The following is a 16,582-nucleotide window of genomic DNA, read 5'->3' as shown; positions in this document are numbered from 1 at the left end:
ACAAAGATACGAAAAGACAAGCAAACACACAAATTGCCAATCAAGTATTGATACATTCTCTGAAGAAACATTAAATACAGAATATAGACACCTATGAATTTGGGCATGAGAACATTTCCAAATGAGAATATTAGGTCCCAACCCTTTCCAGCTTTTCCAAAGTCATCTAAGAGGCTCTGATGTGACCTACCTTTCGATATGGTGCTGGTGTTGGATCTCAGACTCTTAGTGGATCCCTGCGAGGAGGTCAAGCTCGCCCGAGGGCTGATGTCTAGATCGTCCAGTCTCATCTCGCTGAGGTTTCTACCTAGCTTCTGAGCCGGGGTGCCGTCGTTAAGTGAATCCGCTGCTGAGATGTCCGCATCGGAATCCTCGGCCAACGAATCGGAGGCCAGTTTGGAATCTCCGGCTCTTCTCACGGAAGTCTGAAGATCTGCATTGGACAGCTGTGGGGATTAAAGAGGCCGGACGATGTTAGAAACGGTTCTTAAAGATTGTATCAATGTTTAGAGGGGTCTGACAATTGGATTCTAGCAGTTTTATTCAGTATTGATTGCACGAAGAGCAAATGAAAGAGGGGTATGCAACTCAAATATTCTTGATGTGATTTTAGAAAACTTCATTAGCAGTCCAAAGGATCATGGTCTTGTTCATTACCAACCCCCATAACTCATCTTGCACAAGCTGGAGAAACCACATTTGAATGCAATTTTTCATAAATAGATTAGTGGATTAGTCTTGAACAAAAAGTTCACAGTACATTTTTGCAGTGGTCTGAGAAAAAAAAGGTAGTTTTAGGGGTTTGACTTAATGTGGATGGTTGTGTTGTCATGTGTGTTCCAATTGCCGTTAAAGTTTAATAAATAGTTAAATAAAAATAAACGTTTTTAAAGAGTATTTTTGAGAAATAAGGAAATTTTTTGGAAATAAAGGTTTTTTAAAGGTTTCACTGGGAGGTCTGCATACACTGATACTCATACAGGTGTACTCATACCACAAGTCTGACAAGAACTTTGTGAATAGAATTTTGCACTGCAGTTCCAGAAAGAAAGAACAGAATAAAGAATCACACTTCCTGACAAATCCTAATGATTTCATTAAACATGTAAACCCACACTGAAACACTGTAAGCTATATAATAGAGTTAATGCATGTACATTTACTTCCAAACTGGAATGCTCGAGGTCACATCTCTCGACCGGTTCTGTATTCCTCTCCAATCTCGTCATCTGCTTCTTCAGGCCCTCGTTCTCTTGAACCAGAACTTGAATCTGGGAAGAAACAAAATGTCAAGACTTTAGCAATTAGGACAATTTTAACTCTGATGGTATTTCAAAAGTCGTTACTTTATCACTGAGCTGCTGCCTGCTGGTGGGTTTAGAATTCATTAGACAACCCATCCGAAAAATCGGGGAAGTGAAGATCGACGCGTAAAAACAACCTTTTCATTCGCTTTTATTCTTGCTAATTGCCTAAGGTCTATTAACGTCTTCCCTGATTAGTTCTGTAGACATGGTTGACTTCTAATTGTCCAGTGAGCTGTGTGCTTTCAATTTTCTTTCAAGACATTTTAATTCAACTGGCTTCAACTTCTGATGGAGGACGGGTATACGATATTGTAAAAACATCAAATAAAAACAAGAATTCAAATATGATAGTTTTACAAAAAACAAAAAAATAGCTGTCAAGAAACAAAATTATAAATTGCCATTGCTCATTTAATTTATGACATCTTCATATGATAAACAAATCGGAACATTACACTTTAAGGTAACAACTATATCCATTCATTTTGGTTTTCAGGGACACGAAAATCAACCCACATCACAGCTTAAAGGAGAATGTGCAGACATTGATCTAGAGAAGTTTCCCCAGAACTAGAGTTTGGTGTCATATAACCAAGAAGGCATCTTACGTGATTAAACTTTCCAATGAAAATATAGAAAACTGCCAACAGCTGACGTAGGACTTCCTTCTTTGGACGTAATGTAAATGGAATGACCATTCAGCAAAAAGCTTTGGGCTGTTATTCCAATATGGCATAATATTTATTAGCAAAGAGTAGACTGTTAACCAAAGCTGTCGAGAGTTACATACGACACAAAATACCAAAATGCTTCATTCTGGTTGGCTGTTGGCTATAACACATACATGACAGCAGTTTCCTGTAACACCCAGTATTTACTGTGACTAGTACAAACATTTTGACAAAAACCACTTCTCTGACAACTTTGTGTCAGGAGTCGAAACGAGAAGATGGCAACAGCCAAGTTTCAGTAGCAGACAAACTGTCATATCCCTAAAAAACGATGCTTTTACAAGACAGATAAATGACATTCAAATCGGATCAGGAGAGGGATGGGATAGCTATGGTGTGGATAGGGGTGGGGAGGAGGAGGAGGAGGAAGAGGGGAATGTATGCACAACACATTGTTGAGGATTTACCTTCGTTTCCAACTCCATCTTTTCTCTCTCAGATGTTTTCTCTGCCTTTGCTATCTTCTGTTGTGTTTCTTCTTCAATTTTCCTCTGCAAGCTGCAAGACTCTGTTTTCACGGCCAACAGTTCCTGTTTTAGTTTCTCCAGTCGTTTGTTATTGTCTCTCTTCTCCTTGTCCATTGTTTTACCTGAAGGGTCCACGATGGGGAAATGTTGTATGAGCATTCATAATTCAATTGCAGTTTATAACTGTTTGAATGGGGCACAACAACATGGTTAATTGATTGATATAGATTAATCAATACAGCTGCCTTGTTTTGTTTTTGCAACACAACACCTCTCATAACACACTTGGGTGAAAAACATTGAAAAACAACGTAAGTCAGCCAAACCATGTCATCACACTATGCTCCAACATCCCACAGAGAAAGAAAGAAAAAACATGAGGTTAAAAAAAGGGAAAAGCATTATTTAATCAAATTTATATAGTTACAATATTTGCTGTGATGTCACATCCTTATTTTGCAGGAAATAATTGGATCCCATTCTGTTTCTTTGACAGCTGTCAGGAATGAATCTACCATCACCAGAGGGAGTTTGATTCTTAAAACTGGCTATGGAAGTAGTCATAACTATTAGGGATAATCTTCAACAGTCAGAGCAGACTGCAATTAGGCAAAATTTTCAATCAAATGTTGAGAAACAAAAAACTTTCTTTAAACCAAGGAGGAAATTACAAAGGTATTGTCAATAACAAGGTGAAAAAAAAATATGGTAAATTAAATTAACAACAATACCACATTTCACATAAAAAAAAAAAAAGCAAACTTAATAGAAACTAAAATCTTACCATCAGAAATACGAAGCCTTACCTCTATCAGCACTTTCAAATAAGCATTAAAGACGTTTTATTTCAAACAAACCTATGGTTAAGTATATTCAATTGTATATTTGTATTTGTCTTGTTAAGAGCATTGAACCCTGGAATTTTGCGCTATATATGAACGGATGTAATAATAATAATAATGAGGAGCTTACGTAGGGACGTAATTTCCTTCTCCGTCTCCATCTTGGATGACTTTAGCGATTCAGATGCCGAGAGTGCCAGTTTGGACTTCTCCTCCAATGCGTCGGTTTCATGAGATAGCATTAGCTTGGTATGCTCCAGTTCGCTGGCGACGGCATCCAACTCTTGTTGGAGAAGTTTCTGCTTGGCCTGTTCTCCTCTCTTCAACATATCTATTTCTTTCTCATACCTTAATGAGGAGAAAGATTGAAACATAAAAATGTAAATTCACAGATAAGTTAAACATGTGAAGTGTTTAGCCAAGTAAAGTGTTTCTATGGAACTCTTAAAAGAGATTTCTACTGGTCCTATAAAAAAAATCTTGTTTGGAAAACTGTCTTAAAATAACCATTTGTCATTGGACGACTAGCTAGTAGCCTTGAGCATGCTTTTAAAATATGATAAACATTCCATGGGGGGGGGGGGATTGTGTACAAAAACTTAAGGTACTGATGGCAGATGAAGGCGATGTCTTACTGCTTAAAATAGTTCTTTGTCCTTCTCCAGTTTATTCCCTACCCCCTTCCCTTAATCCTCTCTTTGTCCCTTTAATGTTCATCTCCTACCTCTCCTCTTCCCTGTTGGTTTCTTTCTTTCTTCTCTCCATCCCTTGCCTACTAATCCCCTTACATCTATCTCTTTGAGTTTACCATGCTCATTAACCTGTCTGTATTCTGTGCGTGTTTCTGTCCCTTCTGTTACTGCTACTTGTCATTTAACCTTTGAAGAAGATCCTGCTAGGATCGAAACGTCAGGCCAACTTACTTTTACACATGCTTAAAATAGTATTTGTTGCTAATTTATAGTTTCATACCACATTATTTATATGGTGTGATATGCTGTTCTGGCAAGTTTTGTTGCATTAGAGTCCCCCCCCCCCAAAAAAAAAATTTTTGAAGAGTGTATTCTGAATCTTCTAGTGTTTCAAGTGAAATAAATACCTGAATTGCCCTTTAATAATTTTCTTCTCGAAAATGACTTAAAAAAATATAGAAAAATAAAAAACAGGTTATTTTTTGCTGACCTTTCTCTGATTTCTCCCAATTCAGTTTCCACTTCTCGCTTGTACTTCTCCAAGTCTTCTTTCTTCTCGCCCACTTCCCGTTTTTCACTTTCCTTGATTCTCTTATTCATCTCCACGAGCTTGTTCATTCTCTCTATCAGTTGTTGCTTCTCCGATCTGAGGGTGATGATTTCCTCCTCGTGACTGCCCTGTTGGTCCTCGAGTTGCTGCTTCTCTGATCGGACCATCTCGGCCTCCTTCTCGCGAGAGGTGAGCCGCTCCGTCGTCTGCAGTTTCTCGCATTTCAATGCCTCGAATTCCTTTTCGAGAGCCGCGTATTTCTCCTCGACGAACTGCTTCTCTAATCTGAGGACTTCGACCTCCTTCGTACGAGTGCTCTGTTCCACCTTCAATTTCTGCTCGACTTTTCCGCTGCTCTGCTGAAGTCGCTCCTGTTGTTGCTCCAGAGTCATCAGTTTGGTTCTCAAGTCGTCGTTTACCGTCCTCAATTTCATCCTCTCCTCCTCGGAGTCCTGCCGCTGTCCTTCGAGCTTGCTCTGCAGGTCTAAAATCTCCTCTCGGGATACCCTGCTGTCTTCGTGCAATTTCGCCTCCAGCTCCATCTTCTCCGTCAGTGCTGTGTTGAGGTTCTGGCTGCTCTCCTCGGCTATTGCCGTGGCTTCTCTCAAATTTGACGTCAGCTCCTCGACCTGCTTGACGGACGCTTTCACCCTCTCCTGCAGCTTCCTCTCTGATTCAGCTCTGTCTCTCTTTAATTTCTCTATTTCCGTTTCAAATACCCGCTGTCTCTCAGCCAAAAGTTCAGCGTTGGTCCTCTCTCTGCCATGACTGTTCTCCATGTCCGACATCATCTGACTGAGTTTCGCCCTGTACTCCTCGCTGGATCTCTGAAGCTCACCACGAGCCGTATTCAGATCTCCTTCCAGTTTGGAGACGGTTTCTTCCAATTTCAGCGCCTTCAGCTGAGAATCCTCTTTGATGTGTAAGAGATCCATATCAATCTTTTTCTTCTCCATGGTGACCTTCTCTAGGGATGCATCCAGAACCCCAATTTTCCTGTCCTTATCTTCCACCTGAGACCTCAAGTGGTCAGCCTCCTCCTCTAACCTCTCTTTCACTGCCTCTCGCTGGTAACTTTCATTTTTGAGCCGTGCCTTCTCGTCTATCATCATTCTATCTTTATCGCTTATCGTGGCTTCCAACTTCTGAATTTCAAGCTTCAATCGCTCTGCCTCTTCCGCCATCAGGAGTTCCTTTTCGGTCCAAGTCTTCCTTGATTTCTCCTCCTCCGACTGCTGGACAAGCCGATCGTTTTCCTTCCGTTCTAACTCTTCCAATAATTCTTTCTCTCTGGTATTCAGGTTCTCTTGGAGAACCACCACTTCTGATTGGGCCTTGCTGAGACCCTGTTTCGTCTCGAGTAAATCTTTCCTCAGCTCGTCCTCTCGTTCCTGACACTCTTGGCTGACCCTCTCCAAGTCGGAGGTCATCTCTCGTCGTCTCCGATTGAGCGCCTCTTGAAGGGATGTCTTCTCTGCTTGTTCTTTCTGCAGGGCTTCCTGTAGGGAGTCAAGTTTAATCTTCGTCTTGCAGTTCAGTTCTTTCGACTGTTTCCTCTCCTCTTCCTGGGCTGAGAGTTGCTGATCCAGCAGATTCTTAAGATCTTTATTAGCTTCCGTCACTCGTCCTACTTCGCTCTGGTATGCCTCTTTCAGACCCTTCTCTTTCTCGTTATGCTCCTCTTTCAGTTGGATGATCTCTTTTTCTATTTTTTCCTTTTGACTGATGACATCAGAGCGAGCTGCATTCAGAGATTGCTTCACTTCTGTCAGTTCCCTCCTCAAATCGTCCTCCTTCGATTCCATCTCCTTCGCCATTCGGCCTCGCTCCGCAAACATCTCCTGTTTATCGGAGACCAGGGAATTCCGGAGGGCGACGTTTTCCTGCTTGGTTCTCTCAAGGTCAACATTGATTGAACTATGCTTGCTCTCCAGTTCTACGATCTTCTCCTCGAGCGATTGCCGTTCTTCCTTTTGACGTTCTTGGAACTGCTGCAATTCTGTTTTAATTTTGCCTCTTGCCTGTTCAAGCTGTTTGATTTCGCTTCGGTGACACTCTATCAATGACGACTCTGTTTGCTTGGATTCCTCTTTGGCCTCCGCCAATCTCTTCACGAAGCTTTCCCTGTGGGACGCTAACTCGGCCTGAGCCTGTGAGACATCTTCTCGACTTTCCTGTAATTGCTTCATCACCTCTGCCAATTTGTTCTCCATTCCTTGAACGATGTTCTCGTTCTCGGCGAGTAACTCTCGTTTCTGTGACTGCAATGATGCTCGCAGCGTCTCCTTACTCGACGAAGCCCTCTCCAGATCGACCTTCAGCAGGCTGATCTCATTCTCCAAAGCTGTTGCCTTCTCCTGAGACGAGATTTTCTCCTGCGACTGGACCTCTTTCAATTTACAGATACTGTCTTTGAGGTCCTGCCTGGTCTTCTCCCAGCTCTGACGTTCAAGCTGATGCGACTCTTGGATCGATCTCACCAACGCTCTTTCCGATTTCACCGACTCCGCCAGCGACTGCTTCTCTGCCTCTGCTTTCGTCATCGCTGCCTCTGATTCCTTCGTAGCCCTCTGGAATTCGTCTTGAACCTTCTCCGACTCTGACCTCACCGAGATGAGAAGGTGTTGAGAGCTCTCCAACCTTCCTTGTAACTTTATTGCTGCCTCTTCTGACTCTCTTCTGACTGCAATTATCTCCTCCCTCAAGGCACTCAGTTTTTCATTACTGGCCCACCTCTCCTGTTCTAACAATGCCTCAAGAGACTTCAGTTTACTAGAAGAAACCGCTAATTTGCCCTTCAAGTCTGAAGATACGGTTTCTATTTCCCTTTTATGGTTTGAAACTTCATCCTCCAGCTTTCGTTGTTGATCTTTCAGATTTCTGGATTCACAAACAAGAAGGAAACAAGAGGGGTTTTCAAACAGTTTCAAAATATCAAGATTTTTCTTGTTTCATTCCTATTGAGTAAAATGTTGGGAGTTGCTCCCAAGATTTGTAAACAATGATATGATCAAATCTTATCTCTTGCAAGTAGTGTGACTTCACTACTTAATTGGTTCGATATATTCTTGCTACCGTTGCAAAATAGTTCCTTGCAACCATGGTTTTGCTATGTTATTTTTTTTTAAAGATGCCACGGTTATAAAGACAACTTAGAGACAGAGGGTTTCGTTTAGCCAAAGTATACTTAAATTTCTAATAAAAAAATGAAAACAAAACAATTTGTACTTTCTAAAAGAGTAGCCTCCTATCTTGATTTTCCCCATTCTCCCCTCTTTTCTGGCCAAATCCCGTCTATGAAAGTTGATGTTTTACCTCTCGTTGTCCTCAAACATTGTTCTTTGGGCCTCCCAAGCCGATTGATGGGCTCTGAATTCCTGAAGTTGAAGAGCTTGATCGCTCTTGGCGTTATTAAGGACATCTTGCAACTCTCTCTTCTCGTGACTAGTCTGTGCCAATTGCTCCTCCAGATCGGAGACACTGTTACTCATCTCTCTGAGTTCATTCTGAACTTTATCGTGAGTTATTTCGAACTCTGTGACCTTTAAGAAGCAAGAGTAAAGAAAAATGTTTCAACATCTTTTCTCACTTTTCGGTTCCCTAGATACCTTGGAAACATCCTCTCCCTGCAAGAACTATCATATATAACATGCATATTTTATTATTATAATATTACAGTAACATAAACTGTCACAGATATTCATATCTGTAGAGTAGTTACAAACTCACAGTTTATTAGACTGTTACGAGAAAGGTAAAGGAACATGAACAAAAAATGTATTATTACTTATAAATCGCCAAAGAAAACCTGAAACAGGGAACCTAAGTCAGCAGATGGCACAAACAGGACAATCAGCCTGACATGATCTTTGTGGGACACAAAAAAAGTCTGTATTTGATTCAACTGGAGATGACTCACCAGTTTTGCCATATATATCTAATGGTTTGTAACATTTACTCAAATCATTGTCAATCACATAGACATCTCTCAGTTAGATCAAAAGGGTATCCAAATTAGCTGTGAAAGTTATATATGGCTTGATAAGAATGACAAAAGATTTCCTTACCAGACAACACACAGCTTTAACTGATCTTTCCATTGAATGTATACTTTAAGAAAACCCACTACCTTATTGAGTAGTAGCAGCAAAGAAAAGATGCTCTTGTTCTTAATTAAATTTTGTCCGCTTTTACGGGCTCCTTTTAAGGGGAAATTGCAACAGAAACGATTGACGAAGGAATATAAGCAGTAAGACTTCCTGTTCAACAGAAGGGGCTCAATTAAGCACCACTTGTTCGGATGACGCTTTATCGATCATCTCCAAGAGGCCGAGCACAGTTACGGAAAATATTTTAATTTAATTCATCTGAAATACTGGACGTGAAAACTTGAGTTTTGTGAGATAAAGTATCAGTATTTCTGATACTTGATTGTTTCTTTCTTTATCAATGTTTGTCTTCCTTTCTGGAGTTAAATATGTGTGTCCTGTATTGTTGGTTGACTCCTTTGACAAAGTGTCTCATTCAAATAAAGAATAAAAATCCCAAAAAACTTTGGGCATTTACGAATAACAATATTTAAACACTTCTCTCCATTTTAAATATGCACTCATCTCTACCAAACCTACCAAAAGTCAGCAACGTTTTGCCCCTCCCGCCCCCCCCTCCACACCCCCTACTTCAGGGTCCGCGTCCACTTTCTTCCATATTTAGTATCTATCGTATCAAGGCGTACAACACAGCAAATTCTTGCAATCAAGGGGAAACTCATTGGTAAAATAAAGTTAAAAACCCAAACTATTTGAGCAGACCTGCTTCTCTGATCCAGGTTTACACATATCTGACATTGTGTGTTGAATGTGTCTCATCAATGTCGACAGTTTTACAACATTTACGATGCATGCGCTCGCCTTTCCTATAATTTCTCCTGTCAATTTAAATAATTTGTTTCCACGGTTTATTTCTACAAACTTTGCTTATCGGGGAGGACACCTAGAGAGGAGTAATATAATCATAGCCCCCCATATTTTCTTACCTTCTGGTTAAGCATGTCTCTGGCATCTGTTAACATTCCTATTGTCTTTGTTTTATCTTCCAGATCTTCCCTCAGACGGCCGCAGTCGTTCTCACTCTTGATAAGTAGAGCCTTGGTTTCTTTGAAACTTGCCTGTCAACACAACCACACAAGAGGAAAAGAGTCAAAATTCGGGCCGGTGCTATCAACAAACTCCTCGGGTGTCACGTACAAGAGTGTAATGAAGCCACGGGAGAGCCACGACGTTACATCCAGTTTACGGAGAGAAACTTTCCAGAATTTCTTAATCACTCCGGGGAAATATCAAACAATAACCAGACTTGGCATCACAAAGCCACCTTTTAAACTTTAGTAGAAGTTTTTATTTTGTGATATTAATTTCCCATGACGTCCATGTAGTATTTTGGGGGTCATGTCAAGGTGTAACAAACAGACACACATTTTACACATATCAATAATTTCTACCAAGATGTATTGAAAAGCACAATATAAATGCTTGTAATTTTGTTGAAAAAAGGTGTACTACTTGTCATTCCAAAGACTATTACATTTATACATGTATGTATCAGTGAGCGTCTCACACAAGTCTAAGAATATTAGAGAGCTCTTATAGGCTCCTATTGGGTCTAATTCCAGTGAAGAAGGTTGGAGGGGGAGAGGGGCTGTTATTCAAAAGATTACAGAAGCTTACATGAAGGTATAAATCAAACTTATATAACTAGGTGAAATAAATCACACTTTCATTGGATACAATAGTGTCAAGAAACCTTTTCAGAGTCAAATGAGTTTTTGTCATGAAAATTTGAAAAACAAAATATCAGAGAAATTTCATAAGGAAGTGATCTGTTCATTTTACATTCTTTTTCTCTCAGAAAAGCAACATTAAAGGTTTTTCATCTATTTATTGATGTAGTTCAGACGAGTTTTTACATAAACTGGTAGTCTAGTCATAGAACTCTATTATGTCAGGCTCACTAATTTGCTTATATTTATATATTTTTTTAAAATATTTTTCATATTTAATTTTTTTTTAAATAAATAAAAAATTTACTGGAGGTATGCTTAATCACATCAGTATAAACTTTTTGAAAGCATAATAACAAGAACTCCTTCTAGTCCCTAGTCCAATATCTCTTCAAACTTTTGCCGAGTAAACATCACCTACTATATTTTAGTACATGTAGCTCATTGTTAGAAAACAAAACAAAAAAATGATTGAAGAAATTGTGTGTGAAAACATAAAAAGCCACTCTGCAGTTCCATCATTTTTTTGTCGCCTTAAGGCTGGTCTCATATATTGGGGGAGGTGTGGGGGGGGGGGAAGATATCAAGCTCTGAAGAGTTGGCTCATGCAGTGCTTACTATACCATTCACTTCAGTGACCATTCTACTTTCATTACCTCTGCGTCCATAAAATTCACTTTGACAATCCATACTTGAAAGTTCATAACATGAATAATGATGTAATGCAAGGTTTGGTCATTTTTTGTTCTAGCGATAGAAAATTGAAAATGAAAATACTCTTTGTTTAGAGTTGAAACATTTATCACATAACCAAATGAAAATAAGAGAATGTCTTAAGGAAATGCTGAGTGACAAATATTTTTTATCACCCAAAAGCAAAATAGATTTTTCCCACAAACAGCAGATGAAGAATTTCAGGTTGTGATAATGCAGTTGAAAAAAAAAAAAGATTAATTTCAGTTCCTCAACTATCTCTCATTTAAGAAGTGGTGAGCAACAAATTAGCATTTGGTAAATGGTTTTCTTTTCATATTGATCAGTTTTCTGATATTAAATGACACCTTTGAAATAAAAATAGATTCAAAGAGCATTACAAAATTGATCTTAAAAAGTTGCAGATCAGAAAATGACATTATAAAACTGGGAAAAAAAATAGTGTCTTTCTAAGGTTTGCTTTGAACTGACATTATTAATATCATTCCATCTTCAATTCTTAATATAATTAAACATCGAAGCTGTAGATATAGAGATGCATTCTTCAAACCAAGTCGACCTTTACACGTCAACAATTTTAATCAACTGTTGATAGATTACAATCCACCTTTGAAATGAGAATTTGCAAGCAGTCAAGAACCCCCAAAAAAAGAGGGGATAAAAAAAAGAAAAAGAAGAAAACACCTGACAAAAAAGAAAGGGCTTATTGATAGGCAAAAGCTAATCAATGTAAATTAATGTAACATTAAGAGATACCTGGCTGCTACAGCATTAATGCACACAAGAAAATGTGTGACCTTATCACACTTGGCTTTCAAATAAAAAACATGTTATCAACATAATTATGTAGACTACTTGACAGGGAGATCCCTACGGTAATTAGAGAATAGAATATCACTCGTCATTTATTTTGCAAGGCATAGGTGTATAGAAATACGAAGAGAAGAATTATCGTGACAGAATGAGGACTCTGTGGAGGGATATATGACCTACGTGATAACAAGAATATTGCATTCTGGGAGGAGTTATACTTCCAACAGTCTGACCTATTAAATACTTGGTTTATTGTGAGGTGAACAGAGCAGAAAACAGGTTGCTCGGTATTTTGTATGGTCCTGTATCTGGTCCTGTTAAGCATCTGATAGGGAGTTGTAGGACTGAGCCACGACCCCACCTGACCCCCTCCACTCAGTTAAGATTTGTTTTCGGAATGCATGAAAGCTAGCCTAAACTATTGATTCGAGTTTAATGAAACAACTTGGTTAAACTATGTCAACAAACTCCGAAAACTGTCGATAAATTTTTTGAAGTATGGAAAAAGTCTCTCCCAACCCACCAAATTTTTTTGGTGGCCTGATTTTTGATCGGACCCCTTTTTTTTTGCAGACCATTGTTTTAGGCAACAAATTATGTCTAGTTTATTCAAATTGACCTTAAAAATCACAAAACTGCTCCTGATACATTTCCATTTTCAAGTCAAATATTCCTAGCTGTCTAAACTTTCACGAAAATGTTGGAAGAGAATACTTCAAACGGTGTAACGTATCAACAGATATTGGAATCAAATATCTATGAAGTGTTCCCTCCTCCCCAAACAGACAAACAAATGATGTAACTGTCATACAATCAACGTTATTAAGAACATTAAAATCAAGTCCAACTATAAAAGTGACATTTTCATTGCATTGATAAGTTTTCCCCTCTATCATGCGTACTACCGGCACATTTGATCTTCATAACATGAAATTCCCCTGGGGATGATTTTATATTGAACGGACCAGCGCACATATCGATTGCTATCATTGGATTACCCCTGCAGCAAATTTTGATTATGCTTTACAAATCATTTTGAAAATGTTTTCTCTTTTACCCCCCCCCCATCTTTTACTTATTTTGATGTGATCTTATGTTTCACGCATATTTGCAGCTCTACCTAACACCATTCGCCTGATTATATTTCCAGAAACATATGGCTTGCCGTGGGCTAAAACTGGAAGTACAAACAATAAAGGAAAGAAAAATGCCAAAATGTAGGTTAGGTTATCAAACAGAGACCATTGAAAGTATTTTACATAATCAAAGATATGTTTTAATAAAATGCGATAGATTGAACTGAGAGAGGAAGAGAGAGGCAAAGAAGAAAATAAATAAATAAGAAACAGAAGCAGGTGAATTACTGTAGGATAAAAACCAGCAATAAAAAGAATAGTTAGTCTGCCGGTAATCTTAGACAATGAACTACAAAATAGTCAACAGCGCTGATTCTAACTTCAGCTACTACTGTTCTATGCTTTTGGCAAGCTAAAATATTGGAAAGGAAACAAAATAAAGTTTGTGATATCTTCTACTAAGTTCAGAGTAATTATGGGATAAAGTTCAATCGAAAAGTTTACAGGATGACAGACAACGTTAGACATATTAAAGAAGGAACTGCACACCTATTCTTTTGAATACGACCTCTACTTCGTTCAATCTTTAATACTCAAACACGAGGGTGGTAACTTATATTTGTCAAACGAGGGTCGTGGAAATTGAAGAAATGTTGACGGTGTTGACTAACATAAATGCCATAACATACGAAGAGAGAGAGAGAGAGGTAACTTGACAAGCAGTGTCCGTGAACATGACATAAACATTGCCGGTTTATACAAGAGAAACTCCCAAAAGCAATAAATCAAATTTCCCCTTCAGCTTTTTCTTTTTCATGCTCCTCGACTGAAAGACACCACAAAAGGGAATCATTCTATGAAACATCAGGAGACAAAGAGAGGAAAAAAAGGAAGGAAGGAAGGAAAGAAAGATAATAAAAGGAAAAAAATATTCAAAAAGATGAAGAGGGGCTATTCTCTATGTAGGATTATACAGTGACCTATCAATAAAACGAAAGGAGAATGGACATAAAAATACCCATATCCAAACTGGCATGAATTTTAATCAAAAAATGCTGTAAAATTCCCAGCAGTGAAGACAGCATTTTTCTTCTCTCCTTACCTCAAACTTCCCTCTGATTTGTGTCATCTGTGACAGCTCGTCTTTCAGAGCTTGATTAGCTTTCGGTTCCGTCCACGTAGATCGAAGCTCGTTTAACTCGTCCTCCAGATCCGCGATTCTCTTCTCCGTGATCATACCCAGGGATTCGCCCAGCAGAGGGGAGGCATCTGTTCAAAATCGAAAATTACTTCTTTTAATATTCAGTGACCGTCTTCAACAACAACATGCATGCATCATGATAAACCTCCTACGGTCCTTGACAGTTTTGGCATCGTTCTGTGAATGCTTTTATTTTCGTAGTTTTTTTTTGGCCCCATAGTTCTTTCCATAAGACAACTACGGTTCTGCATGGATAAATTTTTGAGCATTATCAGACTCAAAAAGTTTTTACCTCTTTGTTAACCCCTCTCATCATTTGTTTCTGCCACGTTAAAGTGATATTTGGGGATATTATAACAGAAGCATATAAAGTATCCACCTCAATTTTCACGGGTACTGCTATTTCATTAGCACTGTGTTTAACAGCGTTAATCAGTAAGTTATTTCGGTGTACGTGGGGGGTTTGTGATACGGTGCGTTGCTATCGATAGTCTCATTCAAGTTTCATTGTTGGAAAAAAGACATGAAAGCTTAAACAAATTCTACTAAGAACATAGATGCTTACAAGAGAGTGGACAAAAGAAAAGTAGATTAAGACAAAAAATGGACCAGTTAGGAATTGGAGGAATTATACATATTCACAAGAGCTAGAAAAAAGACGAAGAAAGGTAACTTAACAGAGACAAGAGGGACCAGATAGGAAATGTGATATGAAAAGAGAGAAAGAAAAGAAGATGGAAGAAAAGGAAGGAATGAGAAAACTTGTAATTCAGACTAAGCCCCATTCCTACCCATAGAAAAGCCTCCCCAACCCCCCACCCCCCCCCCGTCCTACCAAGAATAAGATGAAATATTTACTGTTTGAGGAAAGTTGCACTTCAAGATGTTCAATCTTCTCCTTGTAAATCTGGCGAGACTGTTGCAGCATCTGTTCTGCCTCTGAGTATTTACTCTCTGACACCATCAGGTCCTCGTTCACTTTCTCGATCGTTGCTTTCAGTTGGTCTATCTCCCGGTTCGCCTGTCGCAGACTCTTCTGGACCTCTTCGTGTTCACCTTTCAGCCTTTGGTATCCACCCAACTGAGGAGAAATAAAAACATTCCAAAGGCCGAACTGTCAAGTTTTTGTATTTTTTTATCACTCACGGTGAGAAAATATCAACGGTCAAGGAATCCTAATGATCACCACGCTCTTGTTTGATTCGTATTTAACAAAAATGCATTGACAGTCGTTGACTGTTTCCTTGGGGGGGGGGGAGTTTGAGGAGGCATGGAGGAAGTACATGGGTGTAGGAGTTGGTGTGATTGACACATTTTAATTGACAAACTATGCAGAAGGATTAATGCTGTGTGAAATTCACCAGAGTGGAAGTCAGATGTGTGAGGATGGTGCGATAGTCTGCCGATCTCGACAAGACAACAATGAACCGTTGCTTACAGAAGCAACATTACAGGTTGAATATTCATGGTTGAATATTTATGTACCATAAGTGTTGACAAAAAAGGGGAGAAGAAACTACCTTTCACAAGCTTTTTTAAAAGTTCACAAAAACAATAACATAAATGCTCTTTTATGAAGTATCCTTTATGAAGCTCTTTTATGAAGTATCTTTTATGAAGTGCTCTTTTATGAGTAAGTAATGGGATAAAGTCACCATACGGTACACTGCCGAACAAGGTGTTACAATTTAACATGTTTTTAACCTCCGAAGTAGTATAAAATGTTCATGTAGCCTCTGATTGTGTCGGCAAGTCAAACCAGAATCATGAAACGTCCATCTTACCGATGAATGTAATTTTGTCCTCTCTGACGTCAAGTCCTTCATTTCCTTGTCGAGGCGCGAATATTCCTCTTTCATGTCACCCAGCTCGGAGAGTTTCATCTTCATCCTGACACGGAGAAAATACGAGAATCTAAACAGTTCCATTTGAGGAGAGGACCCCCTTTTTTTGCTTTAAAGATACAGATTAATTACTGTTCAATGATCCTAACAGTTAAAAGAAATATTTTGTTACTGTAACTATAGATTATTTCAAACTTTTATTGCTGTGTACTAATTCGGTACCTTGTAATTGTCAAGTCCACAAAGAACGAATATTGATATAAATTTGAAAAAGAGAGGAATATCCATCTGGTGAAACTTTGTTGGAACGTGCTAATAGTAAACACTTTTGTACTGTATGGGGGTTATTTTGGAAGCTCTCTCTTAAAGTTAAGCAATGAGCAATTCAGTTAGGATTGAAAATCTACTTTTGTTTTCGTAATAATTAAAACTATAGTTAAATTTAAATAAAAACAAAATTTTATTAGAACTAGGTTTAATTCTGAAATTAAAAAAAAAAATCCCATTCCCAGCAAGCAAAGGAGATGACTTCAAACGCCATCATATTTCTTATAATGAATTTTATT

General features: G+C 38.7%; 1 protein-coding gene across 5 annotated transcripts in view; it reads right to left on the bottom strand.

Moving 5' to 3' along the window:
- The window catches only part of LOC139979459 (uncharacterized), a 48,084-nt gene that overhangs the window by 10,376 nt on the left and 21,126 nt on the right, over window positions 1–16,582 (bottom strand). For 4 of the 5 annotated variants that reach the window (XM_071990262.1, XM_071990265.1, XM_071990261.1 and 1 more), the window contains 10 exons: window positions 15,957–16,062; window positions 15,031–15,253; window positions 14,074–14,240; window positions 9,625–9,756; window positions 7,905–8,131; window positions 4,530–7,469; window positions 3,478–3,695; window positions 2,446–2,627; window positions 1,158–1,271; window positions 191–446 (listed from right to left, as the gene is read on the bottom strand). In XM_071990262.1, coding sequence (XP_071846363.1) covers window positions 191–446; window positions 1,158–1,271; window positions 2,446–2,627; window positions 3,478–3,695; window positions 4,530–7,469; window positions 7,905–8,131; window positions 9,625–9,756; window positions 14,074–14,240; window positions 15,031–15,253; window positions 15,957–16,062 — 4,565 coding nt within the window. The remainder of the gene's footprint in view (window positions 1–190; window positions 447–1,157; window positions 1,272–2,445; window positions 2,628–3,477; window positions 3,696–4,529; window positions 7,470–7,904; window positions 8,132–9,624; window positions 9,757–14,073; window positions 14,241–15,030; window positions 15,254–15,956; window positions 16,063–16,582) is intronic. The other variant, XM_071990263.1, reaches the window with a different exon arrangement.

The sequence above is a fragment of the Apostichopus japonicus genome, chromosome 14 (assembly GCF_037975245.1).
Source record: "Apostichopus japonicus isolate 1M-3 chromosome 14, ASM3797524v1, whole genome shotgun sequence".
Taxonomy (NCBI): Eukaryota; Metazoa; Echinodermata; class Holothuroidea; order Aspidochirotida; family Stichopodidae; genus Apostichopus; species Apostichopus japonicus.
Note: the sequence above shows the minus strand (reverse complement) of the source record. Positions and strands in the feature narration are given on the sequence as shown.